General features: G+C 42.3%; 3 protein-coding genes across 4 annotated transcripts; 2 read left to right on the top strand and 1 right to left on the bottom strand.

Annotated features, from left to right (window-relative positions):
• The first annotated feature begins 417 nt into the window (after positions 1-417).
• Positions 418-3,742, top strand: LOC118403335 (UDP-glucuronosyltransferase 2B33-like). The gene is made up of 5 exons (XM_035802037.1): positions 418-587; positions 849-1,005; positions 1,539-1,758; positions 2,273-2,492; positions 3,117-3,742. The coding sequence occupies exons 1-5, from the start codon at positions 490-492 to the stop codon at positions 3,400-3,402; spliced, it is 981 nt and encodes a 326-aa protein (XP_035657930.1). The 5' UTR covers positions 418-489; the 3' UTR covers positions 3,403-3,742.
• Positions 3,455-22,142, bottom strand: LOC118403321 (angiotensin-converting enzyme-like). The gene is made up of 12 exons (XM_035802021.1): positions 21,939-22,142; positions 21,503-21,592; positions 20,918-21,162; positions 20,055-20,246; positions 19,575-19,747; positions 18,311-18,405; positions 17,468-17,555; positions 16,968-17,103; positions 15,890-16,034; positions 5,309-5,407; positions 4,888-5,013; positions 3,455-4,191 (listed from the first exon to the last, which is right to left on the bottom strand). The coding sequence occupies exons 1-12, from the start codon at positions 22,022-22,024 to the stop codon at positions 4,035-4,037; spliced, it is 1,632 nt and encodes a 543-aa protein (XP_035657914.1). The 5' UTR covers positions 22,025-22,142; the 3' UTR covers positions 3,455-4,034.
• Positions 5,943-11,790, top strand: LOC118403323 (UDP-glucuronosyltransferase 1A1-like). Of its 2 annotated transcripts, none has more exons than XM_035802025.1 (7): positions 5,943-6,158; positions 7,732-7,963; positions 8,744-8,915; positions 9,419-9,575; positions 10,054-10,273; positions 10,926-11,145; positions 11,437-11,790. In XM_035802025.1, the coding sequence occupies exons 2-7, from the start codon at positions 7,813-7,815 to the stop codon at positions 11,720-11,722; spliced, it is 1,206 nt and encodes a 401-aa protein (XP_035657918.1). In that variant the 5' UTR covers positions 5,943-6,158; positions 7,732-7,812; the 3' UTR covers positions 11,723-11,790. The 2 variants fall into 2 exon arrangements, with proteins under 2 accessions (XP_035657918.1, XP_035657917.1); XM_035802024.1 differs by lacking the exon at positions 5,943-6,158 and adding an exon at positions 6,893-7,277.
• Positions 22,143-22,832: the final 690 nt, after the last annotated feature.

Genomic DNA, 22,832 nt, shown 5'->3' with positions numbered 1-22,832 from the left:
TACTAGCAAGTGGCTACTATAAAGGCCTAACCCTGCTGACAAAGTCAAAGACAATGAAATGGAATTTGACATGGACAGGGTAGCGTAAGGATAGCATATTACACTATCAAAAGCAAAGCGTTCTCTTTACGATTTAGATACTATCCTATGCCAATATTGATAATTTGTACTATTTTAAAGCTACGTGTATATGTGAAGCTGTTAGACTATAGTATATACACATTGTGCAAATAGATATATACATTAGAGATACCTTCCCTGTATTTTCTAGGGAAGTCTTCTTCGTTGTCATTTAGGAATCACTACAAATTTATCGGATTATGCATAGATTATGCATTCTACTGTAGAATTGTGAAATATGATGTTTGCTTTGTTTTATATGATAATTCTTTTACCGTCGTTTGATGCTTTGTTACAGATATCCGGGCCACCGGTGTCCCCAATCCTGTTTCCTACATACCGACTGTGACGTCAGGATTGACCGATAAGATGACCTTCTTACAGAGGGTCAAGAACACCCTGTTCTACTTTGGGCTGACCACAATAGGACTCTTCATGGAGAGGAACATAGACGATATTGCAAGAAGGTAAGTGTGCCTAGTACGTGAATAACTATCGTGGTGGTAGAATCTTAGAAATTGTGATTCAGGATTATAGAGTCAAACTTTCAACAGGCGCTCAGCTGCCTTCGTGAGAGCCTAAAAGTCATAGTTTTATGCTACTGCTCACCGCAAGTTTACGTTATTGCAAGACTGCTGACCAAAATGTGACTAAGTCTGTATCCCCCTTGTCTCGCCTGATTAGACGATATGGGTGACATTGCAGAATTTTTTTTTCCACACGAACAGAACGATTGGAAACAACTACACCATGTCTGCTGCCTTGGCAAGAACCGACGTGTGGCTCTACCAATCAGACCTCATGTTTGACTTCCCTAAACCTATCATGCCAAATATGGTCAACATAGCGGGTCACATGGCAGAAGAGGTCAAGCCGCTCAGTGAGGTGAGTTTTATAATGATTGAACAAAACGTGAAGGAACATTGCATTACCGTCGACATTTCCTTGTCAACTTCTTCACAGAAATGCTTGGAATTACATTTGGCTTCCAGACGTTCTTGTAAACACAACTAGTACTCACATTCAACGTTTCCATGGCTGTCAGACACCATCATCAGGGTTGAAATGACTACATCTCAGCTGCTTCTCGCTGCTACTTGTCTTCTAACCGATGTAGGTGGCGCTGCACCAGCAAGAATGCCGCCCCAAACGCGACTCAGTTTGTATCCCCCTTCATCTCTGTTCATGACCGGAGCTGACTTCTTGATTCAAACAACCTCCTTTATCCAGCGAGTTCGTCTGTTTCCCTCTACTACCCTGGTTGTGTTTACAAGAACCTTACTATATGAATAATTACCAACATGATGAAATTATTTACGAATGAAAATTTCAGAACAAATGACGTAGTCAATTTATGTTACGTATACGGTACGAATGAAGACTGGTGCTAACTCTTGTATTCTCCCGAACACATACAGGATCTCGAAAGGTTCATGCAGAGCTCTGGAGATGCCGGAGTCGTGATTGTAACGTTCGGCTCCATGATAGCGGCTATGCCGGCAGAGACAGCCGACATGCTGGCCGCTGCCTTTGCCCGTCTGCCGCAGAAGGTTGTGTGGCGCTACGCTGGGACGCCACCTCCAAGTCTGGGCTCCAACACCAAGACCATGCAGTGGGTACCTCAGAGCGACTTATTAGGTAAATGTTATTCATGCACCGTGAATTCTATAAGAAAGGAGTAGAAACAGTCTCCTGGCTTCCGGGAATCGAACCCGGGCCGCCAGATCACAAACCCAAACTCTAACCATTACTCCAAAAGTAATAGTCCTATTTGGCATGGTCAGATTGGCGGCGCTTGAACCTCACTGTTACACTCCTCCCCCCTTTTTATAAGATTCGTCCTCTAATCTCCGAGATCGTTATCCCTGTGTGGCACATCTTAGCCTGTTACTCACAGGGACGGCATGGGAACCAATGAAAGAAATGAGCTCCCGATATTCGAACCCTTGTCGCCAGATCACAAAACCAACCGCTAAACCGTTACGTCAAAATGAACAGTCCATGGTCAGTTGGGCGGCATTTGAACCCCACTGTTACAAGTCTATGAAATTACCATATCAGAGCTTGTCTGTAGTTCTATGTTTAGTAGATAACGTTTATGCATTGATGTCACAGACTCCTATCTTTGACTTGTATTCATTCATACGAACAGCCCATCCCAAGACAAAGGCCTTTGTATCACACTGTGGCTACAACGGTGTATCAGAGGCCATGTACCACGGGGTTCCCTTGATCGGCATGCCTCTGTTCGGTGACCAACACGACAACATTGCCCGGGTGGAGGCCCGAGGGATGGCCGTGACACTAGACATCCACAGTGTGACGTCAGACGAGGTTTACCAGGCCATCACTACCGTTATTTCCGATCCCAGGTAAAAACGTGGCGGTTAAATGTTCTTAGAAATAACATAAATGAACTTAATAAATTAATAACCTCTCATCTGGGCTGGGGTATTCTGGTACCGAAGTTAGTTTCTAAACCGATTATAGCTACCGGATCCCTTTGCCTTCTCTCGCAAATAGAGAGATTGTCTAATAATGTCTATTTGCGAGAGAGGGCGAAGAGACATCCAAGAGAGGATGGGGGTCGATATCGACTTCCGGCGACATTTGACCCACTGATGAAGTCATGCATACAGTGGGTCACGTGACTAGATCGTTCGGGTCAGACAACTAATGAAGTCTGAGCGACCAGTGGAATATTGCAATGTATCCAATTGTTGAGTTCAGGAATATTTTATCTATTCATTATGTATTTTTACCAACGCTGGTTCAATATCTTTATTTCATGTTACTGCAGTAGAATTTTTTAAATTGTATAAAACATGACCGATAAACCAGAAAGAATGGGGATCTCATCTTGACATCGTCTGTAACAAGAGTTAAAGCTTGATATCGTCTGATAAATTCCACCATCGAATTTTATGTTCCTGTCAGTCTAAGCTGGTTATCATAACTGCTATCATCATTGAAATGTGACCAATTTATCTTTCTAGGTATAAGGAGAAAGCCAAATTCGTCTCCACCTACCGCCAAGACCAACCACAGTTACCCATGGAGCGAGCAATATGGTGGATAGAACACGTCATCAAACATGGCGGCCTCCCTCATCTGAAGTCGAGGGCAGTTGAGCTGCCCTTCTACCAGTACTATCTGTTGGACGTGATAGCTTTGATCGTATCTGTCATTGCTGTTGTGTTGTTGGTTTGCTGGAAGTGTTGTTTGTTTGCATGTGGCATTTGCAAACGGAGTAGCACCAACATCAAACAGAAATCTAACTAACGTCTGTGTGCCAAATGTGTCACAGAGAAAAATAAGTCAATCTGCACATGTATTAGAAAAATGTCGAAGTCTACTTTGGTTTTCCTTTCAATGCAACAGGCGCGCTTGGAGCTGTAACTTTTTAGAATGTAAATACACAAAAGTGGCTATGCTTAATACTAACTAAGATTATTTGCAGATCATCAAAATAATAAATTTAAGAAACAAAATGGGAAGAAAAGCACTGGAGTTGTAGTATTGTGTAACAGAAGGGTCATGTTATCGACATAGAACTTAGAAAGTAGTGAAAATTTAAAAACAAATTGTTTGAAAAATGCATTCAATAAAGACATCAGGGTTACATTTCGTTTTTTCTTCGTCATTTTCTCGTGACATTTGTATACGTTGATCTCGTCTATGTTGATATTCTAGTACATGTAGCTGATGAGACAAAGACAATATCCTATAGGCTGTTCTTACAGAAAGGTTGCCACAGGAATCCTAACACTAACATCAATGTCACCTTCTGGTTCGTCGTGTGTAAATGAAGTTTTGTAAATCATTTAGATTGACGAATTGGAACTTTGTACAATCAGTTGCACTATCTACCATATATTAGATACTGTGTCTATCTGTCTGTATGCTTTCTTACACTACCAACCTAAACTCTCCTTCTTATTCTGTTCCTTTAACCATTCCATGAGCGGCTGAAAATACTCCAAAATTGCGGACGTCACCATCTTGTTCTGTCCAGTCATGGTCCTCATGGCTTCTGGCCAGGGTTGACTGTTTCCCATCCTCAGCATCTCACTGTAACAAATCATAGGGTAGATCACGGTTGGGTAGACAGTAATACACTAGTATCTAAATTATCCTTCATTCAATTCTTTTCACGGATGTATTGTTTTCAGTTTGTGTATCTGTTTGTCTTAATGTTTGTCCGTAGTTGTTAGTACATTGATTCTAGAGTGTGTGGATGTGAGGCGGGAAATGATGTAACCAAAAACTGGCAGGATATTAATGTTGGCTTGGCCCTCGGCCAAAATCGATAGGGTCACTGACAGGAAGTTAGGTCAAAGGTCCCAAAATAGGGTATGAGGGTTATCTCATTTCCTATCTTCGTGTTGTATGCATGTGTGTTGCCTGATGGAGGCAACAGACGCACTAGACAGATTCTAGAAGAAGGTCACAATCAATGATTATAAGACAAGACGTTCTGTCAATAACAAAAAAGCCATTTCACGCAGGCATCATATCTTCTACTTCTTGTATGATCTGTTTAGCATTATTAAGGCTAGACTTGAGATTCAACACATGGGCAGTTGAGGACGTTTTCTCCAACATCAATGAAGACTCTTTTCTATGGGTCAAGCACTTAGAATATGACGTAATTATATACCAAGGCTTACTCTTGACGAATTTCTTCCCTTTTCCACTGCCTGAGCAATTAGTACTGTAGCTACATTTTTCATCTAGCACGCAGACAGCCACTGTTCCGATCCTTACCGTAGTCTCTCCCCAGCATCAGATGACCCGTAGATGTCACACCTATGGAGCGGACCCTGCAGATATCCCGCCTCCCTACACAGGGCCTCGTGGAAATGGAACTGGACAATGTAGCTTACAAAGTACCTGTGGGAAGATTGGGGATTAGCAAACGCTGTAGAATGTTTTCGTGTGCATTCACAAGAATCAAAGCCTATTAGGCGATCCTTTCAAAGAGAGACATAAATACAATGGGACTGTTCGGGTCGTTTATCCCTTCAAAACATGTCTATAGGCCTAACGAAACTTCGTCATGGCTCAATACCGAAAGTTTTATATATCGTTTTATTCAAAACGTTGTTCCATATAGAATTTGTCAATTGTTATGGACCAAAGAGTTAGTGTACCTTAGCATGCCTAGTATACTGTAAACTTTTTTTACCTCATCATGGCAAATCCGTAGACAATGTGAAACTTGGACCCAGCATCAAAATCTTCTTCTGTTCTTTGTGCAGGAGGCGACAGTCCCTGGTACTCCAATCTGGGAAAGAAAAATACTATTAAGTCAGTCGCACTTTTGATTAACCCATTCCAGTACATTTATTTTAGACGAAAAACGTCACATATTTCCATTCTAATGAAAATGTACCCTCAAGAGGTTTTATATTTGAGTGATGTACATGGCACATGGTATGTAACAACACTATGAACGTCGGCAGCACATCACACGAGTAACATTACTTGATGAGATTACATGGTTTAACAGTAACTTGAGTCAAGTACTACCCCTCCAGAACTAGCCTGGCTTAACCAAGCAGTTCTTCGACTTGGCGGGCCCTTAATAGCCAACACCTCTAAAAGTCTAGAATTGGGAGCATCTTAATCCTGTTGCGTTATGAATATATGCGACATAGGCTAATAATTACGAGACTGAGACTGTCGTTACCATGGGACCGGTTTCCATAGTAACGGAATCCTGAGCTCCCATTGGTGATTCAGGCAAAAGGAATCATTCTGATTCTCGTGAGTAAGAGGAGGTTTAAAGCTATAAACTCTCGGTGAGGAGACCCAATTGCTCCCCAAATGAGATATATTGTGTAAGGCGTACAGAACGCCCTACCGGTCATCATGCTAGCTAGCATGTATGACCTTTGGAGCGTTGCACTTTGACCTGCAGACGATAAAGACGCTAAGCAAAGTTGACATCGGTCTTAGCCCGGCCGGTGTCATCCGATTTCTACCGGGGCTCATTACACTCGCCACATCGCGATTCTACTGCTTTTACTCAACAGGTAATGCATATGCTACGTTTAGCTAGATTTAGTCACGAGCGAACGTTTAAGAACAGTGGATGACATTAACATCTCAATGGCATTGCGGTTAGAGAATTATTGACTGGATGAGATCACAAATTGCTATCAGTAGAGTGCTGAATGCGGAAGGATATGAATGGGACTAATATCCCATTCCCATTCATATTGTTATTGGCATTCTAAATACGTACATTTCAGTATCAGGTTACCATGTGTATATTGGACCGCGAGAACATGGCGTTTCACGTGTAACGTTACTGGCAGGGTCAAATTCTTTGACCTTTCCGTGACCTTACTTCTAGGGGGAGGGGGGCGTACGACGAATTACACGCAAAAAGCTATTTTAACAGTCATTATTGAGGGGAAATATTCAATTTCGACCCTTTTAGTGATCATTTTTTAATTGTTTGCTCTTTTTTTTAAAGACCGATGCACCATACTGAATATAAAACCCTGCAGCAACATTACTTTTGCAAGATCAGTTTAAAACATGCTAATAAAAACATATGGCAATATAAAATGCATTTCGGGTAAAGCTGAAGTTTATCTATCTAAGACTATTACTTTTCATCAAGATTATTTGATCTGCCACTTATTTGAACCCCCAGACGTGCGATGGTGCGGTGTGAGATTATGCAAATACTTCCGTCTAGAATTGGTGATTCTCTACAAATCACCCGGACTCCAGGAAGAATAGTGACATATCAGTCACTAATGGAGATCTGTATAACCAAACCAAACCAAACTCTTTCTTTTCTTTAAAGTTTAAAACTCCTGACGCAGAAGACTCATCGTAGCCCAGCTAAAACAGAAATGTGGACGGGTTTCCATCTCCTGGTTGTTGCTGCCATTTTGTCACAATGCGCTCAAGCTGCGGACATTCTGGTGGCGACAGTGACGTTCGGCAGCCCGTGGTTGGACGTGGCGAAGATTGCCGAAGCCTTGTCCTCCCGAGGACATGTCGTCACCGTGGTGGCTCCTGCTAGTGAAAAGACCGATCTGATGCGAAAATTTCCGAGCTTTCGCTTCGAAACGTTTGGGGATCCCGAAAAACCGCCATTGATGAAAGAGACCTTGAAAACTCTCCCACCAATCATCGTAAGTGTTCCGAGCCAATCGTTTTCAAAATGAAGTAACGGCGTTGTGTGAACAATATGATGAATTACTATGTGTTTATTCCTATGTAGTGTGTGTTTCGACACCGAGGGATGCATATAATAGTATATGAACCAGTATATCTGGATTATCTATATCAGCCATCTTGTAATCGAGTCTACTTTATCTCCAGGCAGATTTACCAGTGGCATAAGATAGTATCAAAGCTGGCTAAGGAGTACAGCTGGCAAAAGGTACTAGTAGTCATTAGCCACGGGTAGCCAAACACACTCCTAGGCCGGCTGCACTACTCTGGCAGCTTTTGATACTATCTTATGCTACCGTAGGATCTGCTTGGAGATTAGTCTTCTAGACATATCTTTCCATCCCTAACTTTAGATAACGTAAACTTCTAACCTACCCCAACTAATCAGATCTTTGTGACAAATTACTACAGGCATTTTCTTCACTTGGAGCACTAGGCTACCTAGAAGTGTTTGGAAACGCGCTCTCTGGCATCTTCGGTCTCTGTGAGGGAATGTTGAGTGACAGCCGGCTGATGACCAGACTGAAGAACGGCCACTATGACGTAGTGCTGACGTACCCTGCAATTTCATGTGGACCAATCGTGGCTCAGTACCTGGACCTGCCTCTTGTCTGCACCCTACGGTCTATACCTCTTGGAATAGGTGCGTCTTAAACTCTTTATACATTTTGTTGACTATTACATTCTGTCTAGCTTCTTACATTTGTACAAAATTAAATGGCTTCAAAAACTTTCTAGCCAGACTAACATATCTATTTAGTTTATGGAATGTGTCGGTAAATATATGATTTTGGTTATATTATGATAAGAAACACTTACGATAGATATTTGGGACCGCATGTATGACAAAAGTATTCATTTGGGACACCATGCTGGACTGTGAGATATGGCCAGTCAGTATTGCCTTGATGAAGGTAACAGACGGCTATCGAAACTGGTCAGTTGTGATAATTATATGAATATAAGTCGTGACTAAGGAACAAGTAAAGTTAAGTTCAACCAAAATAGTACTCACCTCCAACGTTTCTAACAGAAATCATTGTGCAATAGACTGCATGGGAGGGGACCAGAGTCATTGAGAAAAACAGTGAGAAAAACAGACGGACTCACTGGATAGGAGGCACTCTGGATCAGGAAGTCAGCTCCCGGTTATGAACAGAGCAGAGATGAGGGGGGATCGGGGGATACAAACTGAGTCACGTTAGGGACAGCATTCTCACTGCTGCAGCGCCACCTACATCGGCTATAAGTAGCAATGAGAAGTAGATCCAGCCATTCTACCCTGATGATGCTATCTGATAGACACCGAAACGTTGGAAGTGGGTACTATTTTGGTTGTGTTGGAAGAACTTTGCTATATGAGTATTTACACTAACCTGATGAAACTATTCACGACCCCTTGGTACTTTGTGATGTGTTGCAGACACTCGTACTAGTGGCGTCCCCACCCCTCTTGCCTACGTACCAACAATGGGCTTAGGGTTGTCGGATAGGATGACATTTTTCCAAAGAGTCATGAACGTTTTAGCTTATGTACTGATAAATGCTGTGGCGCGGCCAGTTGTCGAGAGAACTTACAACGTTTTGGCAAGAAGGTATGTGGATGTATCATGTATTGTTGTTTGTCGGTCTTGTATGATATGGGATGTCCCTAGTAGCTAGCTCAACTGATAGTAGCCTCACAGTTGAGCTCCCAGTTCCAATAAGTTGGTAACTGGGAGCCCCCGGTTCAATCCAGGGTAGGGCATCTCGGTTTAGGCTGCAGTTGTAGCACGTCAGAATTGAAGAGCTAGCAAACCCTCCCTGTAAAAAAAATACCCTGGTATTGAGACAGCAAGATCCTTGCTACGCTAAGGATAATCATGGGTCTGAACTAGGGGTGGATACCGGTACAGAAAATTCAGGTCCAGGTCCGGTTCAGGTCCAGGGGATCAGGTCTAGGTCCGGACCTAACCCTGAAGCTTATTGTCTGTAAAAAAAATATTTTGAGCATTCGACTCCTACTGGCGTTTTAAAATCCTGCAAGGCTGACTCCCTCTATACGATACTCTCTACAATCAGTGAAAAGTTCCACATGTTTTTTTTTGTCCACAAACAGAACCATCGGGGACAACTACACCATGTCTGCTGCCTTGGCAAGAACCGACGTATGGCTCTACCAATCAGACCTCATGTTTGACTTCCCTAAACCTATCATGCCAAATATGGTCAGCATAGCGGGTCACATGGCTGACAAAGTCAAGCCGCTCAGTGAGGTGAGTCAATCAAATCTATAACACGGATACGTTACAGTACAGGAAGCTTCATCACCGACATTCTATTTTAACCTGTTAATGGACAAACAATGATTTTTCCTGTTTTCTTATTTGCGTGTTCAAAAACTGCGTCTTAGTTATTGGGTAGGGAATTTCCTGGGCAGCTCTCGTATTTCCCTACTTTCCTATCGGTTTTGATTGACAAACTTAATGAGTATAGATGCTGTTTCAAACCTACTCACTCATCACATCAACCGATCACAATACTCTGTCGTTGGATGTTACCCTCCGTCACAGGGTATTAAGATAAATAGATGGCGCCAGGCTCGAGTTGAGTTTATGTCTTTTCTACATTTCAATTGTTTTATCCACTTGAATGTAAAGTTGCATTGTAAAACTTCAAAAGCAGGAAACAATGCCGAGGCACTAATCCAATATAGGTCAAAACTCTTAGATTCTTGCACCATCATCACCATAGAACCTGGAGACGTTCATGCAGAGCTCTGGAGATGCCGGAGTCGTGATTGTAACGTTCGGCTCCATGATAGCGGCTATGCCGGCAGAGACAGCCGACATGCTGGCCGCTGCCTTTGCCCGTCTGCCGCAGAAGGTTGTGTGGCGCTACGCTGGGGCGCCACCTCCAAGTCTGGGCTCCAACACCAAGACCATGCAGTGGGTACCCCAGAGCGACTTACTCGGTAAGCTATTTGATATCCGGAGAGTATATGGCCTCCTTAATATTGACCATGGGAAAATCCTAATTGATATCAGTCCTTCAGCGTCGACTTTGGCTAAACAGTCCTATACTAGAATGACAGCCTCTGTCACATAGGGCACATCTGTAAGCTGACTCAAGTCTGTTGCAGAGTTCTTTTCGCAGGATCCGCTATATCCGGAGACTGACACAAAGTCCATGCAGCGCTTTGAATAAAATATGTCTTTTGTAGTACAAACATTTTACGTAAGCAATGTTCATTTCGAATTCTTTGCTACTTTGCCTTGAATTGAAAGTATTTTCTATAATTTATGCAGTCCTTTCATTTGTGGCGTTGTGTGCGGCGTAACTGGTAGAGCGTTCGACTCGAAATCTGTAGGTCCCCAGTTCAATACTCGCCGTGCCCCCGACGTTGTGTCCTTGGGAAAAGCACTTAACACGACCTTCCTCACTTCACTCAAGTGTAAAAATAGGTACCTGACTTCGGTCGGGGAGGTAGAGAGAAAACACTCCCTTTACGTTATGCCTGTACTGTGTATGTGGCACTGTTAATATAAGTTACCTACTTCAGTGCAGTGCCACATTGTCCTCGTCGAAAATCAATAGAAGAAAAATCTTTTCATTCCTACGAACAGCTCATCCCAAGACAAAGGCGTTTGTATCACACTGTGGCTACAACGGTGTATCAGAGGCCATGTACCACGGGGTTCCCTTGATCGGCATGCCTCTGTTCGGTGACCAACACGACAACATTGCCCGGGTGGAGGCCCGAGGGATGGCTGTGACACTGGACATCCACAGCGTGACGTCAGAAGAAGTTTACCAGGCCATCACTACGGTTGTTTCCAATCCCAGGTAAGTGTGCTATCCTTTATACAATAAGCTATTGCCATCGTCTTTTGGAACAAGCATTTTATTTCTAAATGCCTCGAAACCTGAACCTGGATCTAATCATATATGTTAAACTGTGAATGGGCGATATGCTCAAAACAATGGCCCATTCCTTACAAGGATTCTGTTTGGTGAAGCATCCGATGTCCATTGACGTTTTAAAATCCTATCCGAGTCATGTAAACAACATTGGCCTGTCACTGGTGTATTCGCAAAACAGTCCTCATTTCAAGGGACTTGTCATTTTAATTTCAGATATAAGGAGAAAGCCAAATACATCTCCACCCACCTCCAGGACCAACCACAGTCACCCATGGAGCGAGCAACATGGTGGATAGAACACGTCATCAAACATGGCGGCCTCCCTCATCTGAGGTCGAGGGCAATCGAACTGCCCTTCTACCAGTATTATCTGTTAGACGTCTTAGCCCTGATTGTGGCTGTTATAACTAGTGTGTTATTGCTTTGTTGGAAGTGTTGTTCGCTTGCATGTGGCCTATGCAAAAGGAGTAGAGCTAATACCAAGCACAAGACTAATTGACTTTTCTGGGTGTAAATCTTAAGTTTTCCTGCAAGTGGTATTGAAGTAAACAATAAAGTGAAGAACTGAAGAAGTTCTTATGCCAATGCTTGAATGTGTTTTTGCGCAAGATGATTTCACATTGTATGCTAGGTACACATGTGTGCAAAGTATCGTGATATGCACAGCTAGGGGAGTCAATTAAGAGATAAAATACAACTATCAAAATTGTAGTCATGAAGATATTGTGTTAATTGCAAGAAGAACCCAATATACCCCAGGCTTTACCATACAGGCTATTCGTGTTTCTAAAGAGACGCATCTTTCACATATCGTTTGCGAATAGATTAATGCCCATGACGAAGTTATATCAAGGTTGATTGAACGTAACTATCATATATCATTGAGGTTACAGGTCGTTTTGTCAGTTTGCCAACGTCATTTCGCCACAAAGTAAGTCGTTTCGCCACAAGGCACAAGTCGTTTCGCCACAAAACATAAGTCTAAGTGATAATCTCCTGCCGTTTGTGTTACTTTTTTTTTTTTTTTTTTTCAACCTTTATTTAACCTTGATACATCATTCGGCCTGAGCCGTTTTTCAAGATTTCAAGGGTGGAGGAGGTCAGAGGTCTAAATACCTTCTAAATACAATGCACTACACAAAAGATGCAATTCATCATCATACAATTCACCATTCCATAGATCCTTTCGTCTTCAACATAATATCAGTCCATCTCATAGTCCATAGTTACATAATTTCTAGTCGAGTTAAGTTCTTAAACGACGATAAAGAGGGCGCCTGCCTCACGTTCTCTCTCAGACTATTCCACAGAACTGTGCCTGAGTACGTTATACATCTTCGATACGCTTCCCTGTGGACCATGGGTAAGTATAGTAGGTTGGATTCGCTTTGTCGCGTTGATCTAGTTGACCTTTCCCTACAGTATGTAAACAAGTTCCTCATGTAGACTGGCAGTAAGTTGTTTAGAGCCTTGTATGTGAGCAACGCCTTCTGTTGTCTGTGTATGGATTTGATGTTCTTCCATCCGAGACGAGTCAGCACTTCGGCCGAGGGTGTTCTGTAGTGGGCCCTCAGTAGCAGCTTCCCGGCCCTGTTCTGCATTCGTTGGAGTTTTTGAAGGTCTTGCTCCGGTGCAGTATCCCAAACAGTACTTCCATATGTGATGTACGGCAGAAAGATTGTATTGTATAGAGTGCGAAGTGCTGATGTAGATACAAATGGACTGACATGTTTCATAATACTTAATGCTCGTCTTAACTTGCTAAGGACGTCTTTGACGTGCCGCTTCCAATTCAGTTGATTATCAATGAATATACCCAAGTATTTGTACATGTAGCATAGATTGATAAATTGACCATTTACGGCCAATCTGGGGTTTGTACAAGTTTTCAGTTTTTTATCTGTACCTATTAGCATACACTTGCACTTTCCTTCGTTTATCGACAGATAGTTCACTGCAAACCATTGAGACAACCTTTCGAGATCTGTCTGAAGGGCATTCTCGATGGTCCCAGAATCCTTGCTGCTGAAGTGAATAACCGTATCATCGGCATACATTGAAATTTCACAATTTTGAATACAGTTAGGCATGTCATTTACATAAATAATGAATAAAAGTGGTCCCAAAATCGAGCCTTGTGGAACGCCGTACTTCACTGTGTGGAAGCTAGAAAGGACTCCATTTACAGAAGTACAGTGCTGTCTTCCGGAGAGGTAGGAAGCGAACCAGTCAAGAGCTCCACCTTGGATACCGTACTTGAACAATTTTTGAAGCAGGATAGAATGGTCCAAAGTATCGAACGCTTTAGACAGATCGATAAACACAGCCCCGGTGAGGTTTCCAGAGTTCATGGCTGTGAACCATTTCTCAACAAGTAAGTGCGTCGCAGATTGAGTAGAGTGTTTGGGTCGAAAACCTGATTGAACCTCAGAGAGTATGTTGTTTTCCGTACAATACTCGTAAAGCTGGATATGCACAGCTCTCTCCAGGATTTTTGACACTGCCGGTAAAATACTGACGGGTCTGTAATTGTTTGGTAGGGACCTATCGCCAGCCTTGTGGATTGGTGTCACCCTCGCTCTCTTCCAGTCCTCCGGGAACTCATGTTTTTTCAGCGATTCATTCAAAATGGTTGTTAGAGGTTGAGCGATCACCTCGGCCGCAGCCTTCAAAAGCCTGTTATTGAGATGGTCGAGGCCAGTAGCTTTGTTTGAAGATAGCAGTTTAAGCTCCTGTTTGACAAAGTCTGCTGTTATTAACTTGAAAGAGAAACGCGCGAGGCATCTTCTTACGTAGACCAAGGGGCTAAACGATGGCATGGTTTTCTTGATAGAATCAGCCAGCTTTTCAGCTACTGTCCCAAAATAGTTGTTCAGTTTGTGGGCTATATCTGGCGAGGAGCTCGTCTCTCCCGTGTCGTCCTTCATGCTTAGAATACTGCCTGACTTGGATTTACCCAAAAGAGACTTGAGGGATTTCCACATATCGTTAGTTGAACCCTTGTTTATCTCCTCGGTGTAATGGCTCCTCTTTCTGGAGGCAACCAGTCTTTTGGTGTGATTTCTCAGATGTCTGTATGTTTCCCAGTCCTTTTCATTCCCCGTTCGTTCGGCCGTACATCTCGCCTGGTCACGTAGGGACATGATCTCCCGAATATCGTCGGAGAGCCAGGGTGGCCGTTCCGTTCCTTTGACCTTGAACTTCTTGATTGGGGCATGTTTATTACACACGGTTTCAAACAGAGATTTCCAGGCAGACCACATGTCCTGTACAGAGTCAAAGACCGTGATCGTTGACCACGGGACTCTCTCTAAATCCGCTATGAAGTCTTCCTCCCTGAATCTCTTAAAGATCCTCGCGGAAATCCACTTAGGTGCGGGTTTGGGCTGCTTCAGGCCACGGTGAGTGTAGACGAGGTGATGATCACTCAGTCCTCCCTTGTATACACCACTGCTGGAGTATTTGCTGGAGTTTGACGTCAAGATTACGTCAATGAGTGATGAACTACGCTCCGTTACTCGTGTTGGCTCCGTTATAAGATTTGTCAGATCATATTACGAAAGGGAAATGACTCGTTTGTTTTGCAATAGGTTACGTGTATTGTTTTATTGTTTTGTTTACAATATTATTTAGCTATTTCACTGATTTCACTACGATGTGTTGCTGCAGTTGTGATATCGGTGTGCGTGTGTGCTCTTGAGAAGCTCAATTGGTAGCAGCCTCACAGTTGAGCTCCTGGTTCTAAACAGTTGGTAACTGGGAGACTCTGGCTCAATCCTGGGTAGGGTATCTCATTTGTGGCTGCACCTATCTTTTGGGAGGGACGTAGAATGGGGGTCCCGTGTTTGAAGAGGTGCCTCGATGACGTTAAAAGAGAAGGGCTAATACCCCTCCTCGTAGCAATATACTAGTACCGGCTGCTACTGAAACAGCAAGGAATCTTGCTGCCCTTTGTGCTACTAGGCATTACAAGGCCAAGGTTAAAATGCTGGGGACAACTTTAGAACATGCAAATGATCATTTTCGGTCCGAAGATAAGTGGACCCGGATAATCTGTTGGGTAATCATGAGACATTAAACGTATTACCGGTCATGGTACGGCACGACAAGGTCAAGTCCACGTGTTCAATCAATTCAAAGCACGGACGGAGGTTTTCAGACGCAGTGTTTTACAGCAGAACCACATTCTACCAGTTTGCTTCATATCTAACCATGGGTTCTTCTAAATAACCATTTAATCTTTATAACTGTCCGCTGTGAAGAAATGAATTTCGACCACAAAGCATTTTCCCTTAGTCATTATGCCAGTAGTGGCAAAATATCGGACATTGCAGAACAAGGGGTATCTCCAAACCTAACAGGAAACCTTACAAAACTATTGGGTATCAATTTAGATAGTTCATTGTGTTTTCATAATAAACTATCTACAGTTCGCTACAAATAAAACCTGCACCAGGGGTTTATTTCACCAGGGGTCTCCCTTGGTAATTCAGTTTTATGTTATGTTATATTATGTTATGTTTTCCAGCACATCAAACACCTAACGGCCATGGTCTAGTGATGATCACTTCTTAATGAGGCACACACCTGCTAATACTAGAGTTCAGTCTGGGAAAAACAACAAAAGCACAGCCAACAAATATAAGTAATGTTGATAAGGCCTTACCTGAGTTTCCACCACTCCCTGTTGTACTCGTCTGGAGTTATCTCGCCGCTGAAGACGCGACTCTGCCAAGTGTCAATCATCAGATGCATGGCCAGGGCCGGGATCTTGTCCAGGGCTACCCTCAACAGAAAGTTGATGTCGCTTTCTGTGTGGACGAACGATTATCATATTGTTACAATTTTAAAGTTTGTATCCGTGCACAACATAAAGCGCTTACCAACACGTTTTCGATCAGTCCCCTGATCCTTGTTATTAAGTTTAACTGACCCAAAGCCTATTTCACACATCCAGACCGGAAGTGTGACGTCAGCAATGGGTCAAAAGTGTTTGGAAGTTAGTATCGGCCCCCGTCTTGGTCGAGGGAAAGTCGATGGGCTCTGAAGTAACTTTCACTCCGCTAAGAAAGTAATCTTGTTTGGAATTTAGTATCTTCACCTTGTCAAAATTCAACTTGTCTTTATTTTGTGTACGGATGTGTACGGACTGTAACAATATGTTGACTCCCGTCACAGATGAACTTACATTGAATTTCGAAAACGATTATCATTTTAAAACAGGTCTGGTAGTGATTGACAACATCTAGAAGAAGTGTATATGTTAGGGGTAGGTACCGGTACAGAACATTCAGGTACAGGTACGGTTTGGATCAGGTCCAGGCCCGGATCTGAACCTGATTATCTGTGAAAACTTATAAATGGGCGATACTCAAAGTAATGGTCCATTTTCGTTTAGTGGACTATCCGACGTTCATTCTGTATATACGACATTGTGTGGCGTAGCTGGTAGAGCGTTCCGTGCTCGGAATCTAGAGGTCCCGAGTTCGATACCCGCCGTGCTCCCAACATTGTGCCATTGGGAAAGGCACTTAACACGGCCTTCCTCACCTCACCCAGGTGTAAAATGGGTAGGGGAAATGGTTTGCCGAAGACTATCTTTACCTCCAATATGTATTGTGTATGTGGCACTGTTGATATAAGTTTCTAATTGTTAACATAAGTTTCTAACTTGAGTGCAGTGCCATATTGTCAACGTCCTCGTCTGTTCAGAATGCAAATAGAAAAAAAATGTATGTTTTTACCGTGCGTATCTGGCCAGTCTTCCAGCAGCCCCACAGTACGGAGATGTGCAGGTGTCATGGCGGACAGGGCCACGGTGTCGCCTACAGCCTCGTGGAACCCCGGGTTCGCACCGTCCCTGTACAGCATAGGCTGGTCCTGTAGACAAACACTACTCTTAAGGGCTTGGTCACAAACGTCCTGCGACCGTCGTACGATCATTTCTGTTTCTGTATCTGTATCTATACAGCCGGTATAACCGCCGTTCGGCGTAACACACCATCTTCGCAGGCACGCTGCGCGGCAGCAGCTGGTTATATTATACCAAAAGACCCGTCACATTATCTTGAAGTATGTGTCCTGCAAAGTTCAGCTGTCTTGGTACACAAAAGGCTGTCTAAGATCCTTAGCAGTGGTTGGTTCTGTCACAAAAAATCTGACAAGCTCAGGGAAAGAAAACCTAACCGCAACACCAGATAAGGAAAACAACATCCATACATACGCATAATAAACAAAAACGTACCTCGTACTGCAGGAAATACTGGATGTGTCCCAGCTCGTGATGAATTGTCCCCAGGAACTCACGGTTCACCTCTGTACACATCTTCACCCTGGGAAGCCGAATATTCAACAGTCAACAGATAGCTAGTAGAATAGTAGCCAGTTTCAAATAATCTCTGGTAGAGCGTTCGGCTCGGAATCTAAAGGTCCCGAGTTCGATACTCGCCTTGCCCCTGACGTTGTGCCTTTGGGAAAGGCCTTCATCACTACAGCCAGGTGTAAAAAAAATGGGTACCCGACTTCGGTCGGGGAGGTAAAAAGAAAAGGTCTACCTTTATGTTATGTGTATGTGGCACTGTTGATATGAGTTACTAAGTTTAGTGCAGTCCATATTGTCTTTGTCCAAAAGCAAAATAGAAAAACAATCGTTGTTTGGGGCTTAATGGGTCTTCTTCCCGACGGAGGTTGTAGCCATACATCTCTAAATGGAGACAATATGATTAAAATTGAAATTAGAATTAGAATTAGAATTAGAATTGAAATTGAAATTGAAATTGAAATTGAAATTGAAATTGAAATTGAAATTGAAATCTAAATTAGAATTAGAATTAGAATTAGAATTAGAATTAGAATTAGAATTAGAATTAGAATTAGAATTAGAATTAGAATTAGAATTAGAATTAGAATTAGAATTGAAATTGAAATTGAAATTGAAATTGAAATTGAAATTGAAATTAAAATTAAAATTAAAATTAAAATTAAAATTAAAATTAAAATTAAAATTAAAATTAAAATTAAAATTAAAATTAAAATTAGTCCCGTTCTGAGGCTGCAACGGAGGCTGTGGTCACTAGGCTTGACTCACCTGACGTCGCTATGGTGATAGAAGTCCCAGGATGTTGGGTGGCATGACACTTCCCTGTTCTCGGGGCGGACGATCATAGACTTCTCCCAGAAAACCTGCAGCATGGGAGACAAATCTGGCAGAATGAGTCAACAATACTCCTAGGTTTACTTGCATCTATGTGATACATTTATTGGAATTCATAATCATTTTCTTGGATTTTGAGACGTTTCCCAAACCAGAGAATTGTCCCCCCCCCCCTTCGTAATTTCAAAACGGCTTGGGTTACGATCACCAAATTTGGTAGGCATGATGTACTGGTCGAGTTTTATATGTTCCGTTATTATGGTATCGTTATGACGTAATGTGACGTAATTATGACGTCATAATGTCATATTTTTGGCTAAAACCGTCTAATTATGGAATTTTCGCCATACTCAAAGGTATTAAACAAAACAATGACTATAAAGGTATCTTATAGGTATCTTAGTCTGTCAAGTCTTTTGCTGCCAATGACGACGACACTGACGCCATAAAAATGACGTCATTTGTCCGCCATCTTGGATTGACAAGCTTGAATTTTCTAAAATATGTTTTTTTCTACATATAACCCCCAAAACCAATAGAAGTAGGCTAAAAAGGTTCAAGTGATTGTGTTTTGTAGAAAAATAAAGGATTTTGACGGAATTTGCGTGAAAATAACATGTATTTACCGTTGATAATGACATTGTCCGTCATCTTGGATTTTGACCCATGACGTCATCAAATTAGCATAAATTATGAATATTTAGTTATGAATGTAATCTAAAATTACACAGGATGTTAATGATGTAGATGAACAAGTGTGTTCTAGCAATAAAACCATGAAATCTCATAATTCTAACTGAAATTAGTAAATTTGGTAAAATATGCCTGTCAGAAACCCGCTGCCATGGCAACATGAAAAATCATAAACTAAAATTTTTTTCGCAGAACTGTTGCTAACAATATTTTAGGAAAAGTCGCCAAGTTTCGTAGTCCTAGCTTACGACGTTCGGCAGTTACACAACGTCAAAGTGGGCGCGGGCACTTTTAACCCCCCCCCCCCCCGTCTAGATAGGGTTAAATGACACATTAATTCATCAAACTTTACTTTCGTTTTCCCAACCCTATATAAAAAAATTGAATATGCTGCCAGGTTTAAAAGAAGGCACGGCGTCTATATCTCATTTCTTTGATGTCTACTTGCGTTTTGATGAAAAGATATTTTTTGACCAGTACAAACACACTAGACACATATACTAACCTCTGGTAGTTCCCGCAAACCAAGGGAGGTGAAGAACTCCTCTGCAGTCTTGAACATGCGCAGTGGGTCATATCCCTTTTGCAACAGGACGGAAGTGACGTTCATATCCGGTTGGTCTGGGTAGGGTGCCACCAAATCGTAAATGTTGCCCCACCACTTAGCCCAAATGTTTCCTGCAAGAGAGAGAAAAGTCAAAGTCAAAGTTTATTGGACAACGATTTCGTCAGGTAATGGCATTACTCAATACATTACGTTAACTGTCTTGCGTAATGCGTTTCGCATTGTTGCTGCTAGATTTCTCTTTTGCATAGAATTAATTATTATGTTACATATATTGGACTGGGTAGAAACTTTTAAAAAATTAGTCACGAGAATAATTTGTGTATATTCCTTGGTGAACACTTAAATTTGTTTTTCGTTTCCGCAAACATCCCGACCGGGCCCCAGTTTGGAAATGTGCCCTAAGCTAACAATACCTACCTAGTAGGTGTGCAGGTATTGGCCCTGTTGTTGAGACCTTGTCTTCGCCATAGAAAGTGGCTAGTTTTCTCCTTACGTAAGCATGTAGCTGGATGTACAGGGGTCTGATCTGAGTCCACAGGTCGTTAGCAACGTCCAGCAAGTTTTCTATCTCAAACGGCGCTTCAAGGCGTTCCCAAAAGTTACCAAATCCTGTGAAAATGGAGAGAATGCGACTAAGTTATAAGATATGTATATGAAATAGTCCGTTTTTGTTACACTGGTAAATTACACTAATAAGTCCTTTCACAGAGATCAGAACGCATGTGCGGCGACAGGAATTCTAGGTAATACAATGTCAAAGGTAAAGGCCCACAAAAACAAAACAAAACCCGTCGTGACACTGTTTATGCAAATCGGAACAATGTGTGAGACAAGGACTGTTTTCTTTTACGGGGCCTTTAAACTTTGACATATTACCTAGAATTCCCGTCGCTGCTCATGCGATCTGATCGATGAAAGAGCTTATAAATGAAGATAATAGGAGTTGATCGACAAATGGAAACTAATATCGCACAATGCCTCTTTCTGGCCTATTTTATTTTATGCCAATATATCTAGAACAACGCAGTTAAAAATAGATCCATGCACTAAATTTCTAAGACCAATGCTTGCTGGTCAACGTAACTTGTGGAGGTTTAAGATGGTATAAGATGGTATTGTAAATACAGTAATTTTCACGGTGGTTTAATGTTCGCGGTTTTTGCGGTGGCCGCTTCACCGCCATTATTTTCCATGGCAGTAAGAGACTACAGTGCATGGAGCTACCGCGAACAGTAGTATAAGATGGTATATTTATAGCAACATTAACTTCATTTTCTCACCATGTTCTCGTGCTCCGCTGTTTTTCAGTTCTACCAGTCGCGCGAATTTCTCTCTCATAGCCGGACCAACCGCGTCGCGAAAGCCTAGCCACGCCCACTGCAGTTCGTTATAGTCACGTGATGTCGCGAAGATGTGTTCAAGGTCAGGTTCGAGCGGATGACAAGCCTCGTTTCCGTTTTCATCCCGGCATGCCTTGCCCGTGCTGTACAGACTTTCGATTTCATTTTGGAGCTTGGACAATTGTCTAAAAAAGAGATCCATCAAGTATCAATATACAATCAAAACCGAATATATGAAGTATCAGTAAATGAAAAATCTGGTACGAAACACGGGCACCTAGAATATAAATATTCGATATGTACTACTTGTATCACGTGATACGTTATATAAGATACATTGCAATGATTACATTTCTCTACCAGTGAGAACAAGACCATAGCATGTGCAGTACAAAAGATAAAAAAGTGGAAGTTCTGCTGCAGTATCAAGTGCAGCCGCTAGGAGGCCCAGACTTGATCGCGACTTTCGTCTTCCCAAGATCTAACCCCGTACCATTTATCATCGCAATCCGAGCATAATTTTACCTGAGTTCGTTAGCATCCTCTGGAGTGCCATCTAGCGAAATCAACCAGAATTGTCTCCTCAGGTCTTCTGAATATATAGCTGGAGTGAATCTGTTTCAAATGAGATGGTCAAACTGCTAGTAATTTACCTTTATAGTGCTAGATATTTAGATAACATAGAAATGTGTGTAGCGGGAACTAGCTGTGTTTGGCGATGTGTTATCAATCAAAATAGATTAATCAACATCAACGTTGACATACCTTACCTACTGGTGAAACATAGATGAACAGTTGGCTACTTACGTTTACAATAATATGCAAAATACATTCATGGACAACCAAGAATACAATGACACACATGAAATGTGCATTACTACTCACTCAATAATATAGAGCCTACCACCGTTGAAAATTTGTGTTTCAAACATATCACAGCGACATTAGCAATGTTACAAACCTCTTAGCTTCCTTTCGTTTCTTTAACGCCCATTCCTTAAGTTGATTCTGAGCTTGTATCGCAGCCGCTGCAGTTGTGGGGTTCATGTTGGTACTATGGGCCCAGCTGGCTTCAGTTGTCGATATAGTGCGGTTGCGCAGTCCTTCGTTGTACTGTCGTAGCCACACACGAGCCTCGGTTTCATCCACGGATTTATCACCAACTAAAGAACAGAGACGGGGGGGGGGGGGTAAACTTCCTGCCACGATCGACCAATTGCTGACGTCACGTGTCCACAAGATCAGGTGTTAATTAGATCACGTTAATATACATGTTGCTTAAGTAAAGAATCTGAATCCATGTCATTCCCCACATTCATTCACTCCTTACATAGCCAAACTATACGTACGAAAATCATTTGCAACTAGAATTATTATGTTTACTGCAAACCAACCAACCAGCTAGTCGACAAACAAACAAACAGACAGACAGACAAACAAACGATAGGCAGGTGCGTATCAAGTTATGATAATCACAAGTGCGTAAGAGCAAAATACTTTGAGTGACAATTGTACCTTGTGTCTAGCGAAATAACAGACGTTAAACAACTCGGTGCCGTGACGGGCGGTGCTTAAAAAAGGTGATAGCGGTTGCGCCTAAACAGAGCCCGTATGCTCAAGAATATCTCGAGAAGGAACTATCCCAACATTTTGCGGTTTTCACCTTTCGATTCCTTGCTAAGGGACTTTTCCAACAAAACCAAGCTTGCCAGACCGGAACTTAAAGCCTAAGCTACAAACGCGCTATTAAGTCACCCCCTTACTCGGTGCCGTGACGGGCGGTGCTTAAAAAAGGTGTTAGCGGTTGCGCCTAAACAGAGCCCGTATGCTCAAGAATTTTTCGAGAAGGAACTAT

Source organism: Branchiostoma floridae, chromosome 16 (assembly GCF_000003815.2).
Source record: "Branchiostoma floridae strain S238N-H82 chromosome 16, Bfl_VNyyK, whole genome shotgun sequence".
NCBI classification, from domain to species: Eukaryota; Metazoa; Chordata; class Leptocardii; order Amphioxiformes; family Branchiostomatidae; genus Branchiostoma; species Branchiostoma floridae.
The sequence above is the reverse complement of the archived record's forward strand: the minus strand, read 5'-3'. Positions and strand labels throughout refer to the sequence as shown.

Bases quoted from the DNA above. Each gene is read 5' to 3' on its own strand.
- LOC118403335 (XM_035802037.1), top strand. From the start codon at position 490: ATGACCTTCTTACAGAGGGTCAAGAACACCCTGTTCTACTTTGGGCTG. The intron at 1,006-1,538 runs GTGAGTTTTATA...GAACACATACAG, and splicing joins AGGTCAAGCCGCTCAGTGAG to GATCTCGAAAGGTTCATGCA. The intron at 1,759-2,272 runs GTAAATGTTATT...TCATACGAACAG, and splicing joins ACCTCAGAGCGACTTATTAG to CCCATCCCAAGACAAAGGCC.
- LOC118403323 (XM_035802024.1), top strand. From the start codon at position 6,993: ATGTGGACGGGTTTCCATCTCCTGGTTGTTGCTGCCATTTTGTCACAA. The intron at 8,916-9,418 runs GTATGTGGATGT...GTCCACAAACAG, and splicing joins TACAACGTTTTGGCAAGAAG to AACCATCGGGGACAACTACA. The intron at 9,576-10,053 runs GTGAGTCAATCA...TCATCACCATAG, and splicing joins AAGTCAAGCCGCTCAGTGAG to AACCTGGAGACGTTCATGCA.
- LOC118403321 (XM_035802021.1), bottom strand. From the start codon at position 22,024: ATGAACCCCACAACTGCAGCGGCTGCGATACAAGCTCAGAATCAACTT. The intron at 21,163-21,502 runs GTAAAATTATGC...TCTCTTTTTTAG, and splicing joins GAGGATGCTAACGAACTCAG to ACAATTGTCCAAGCTCCAAA. The intron at 20,247-20,917 runs GTGAGAAAATGA...CCATTTTCACAG, and splicing joins CAGCGGAGCACGAGAACATG to GATTTGGTAACTTTTGGGAA.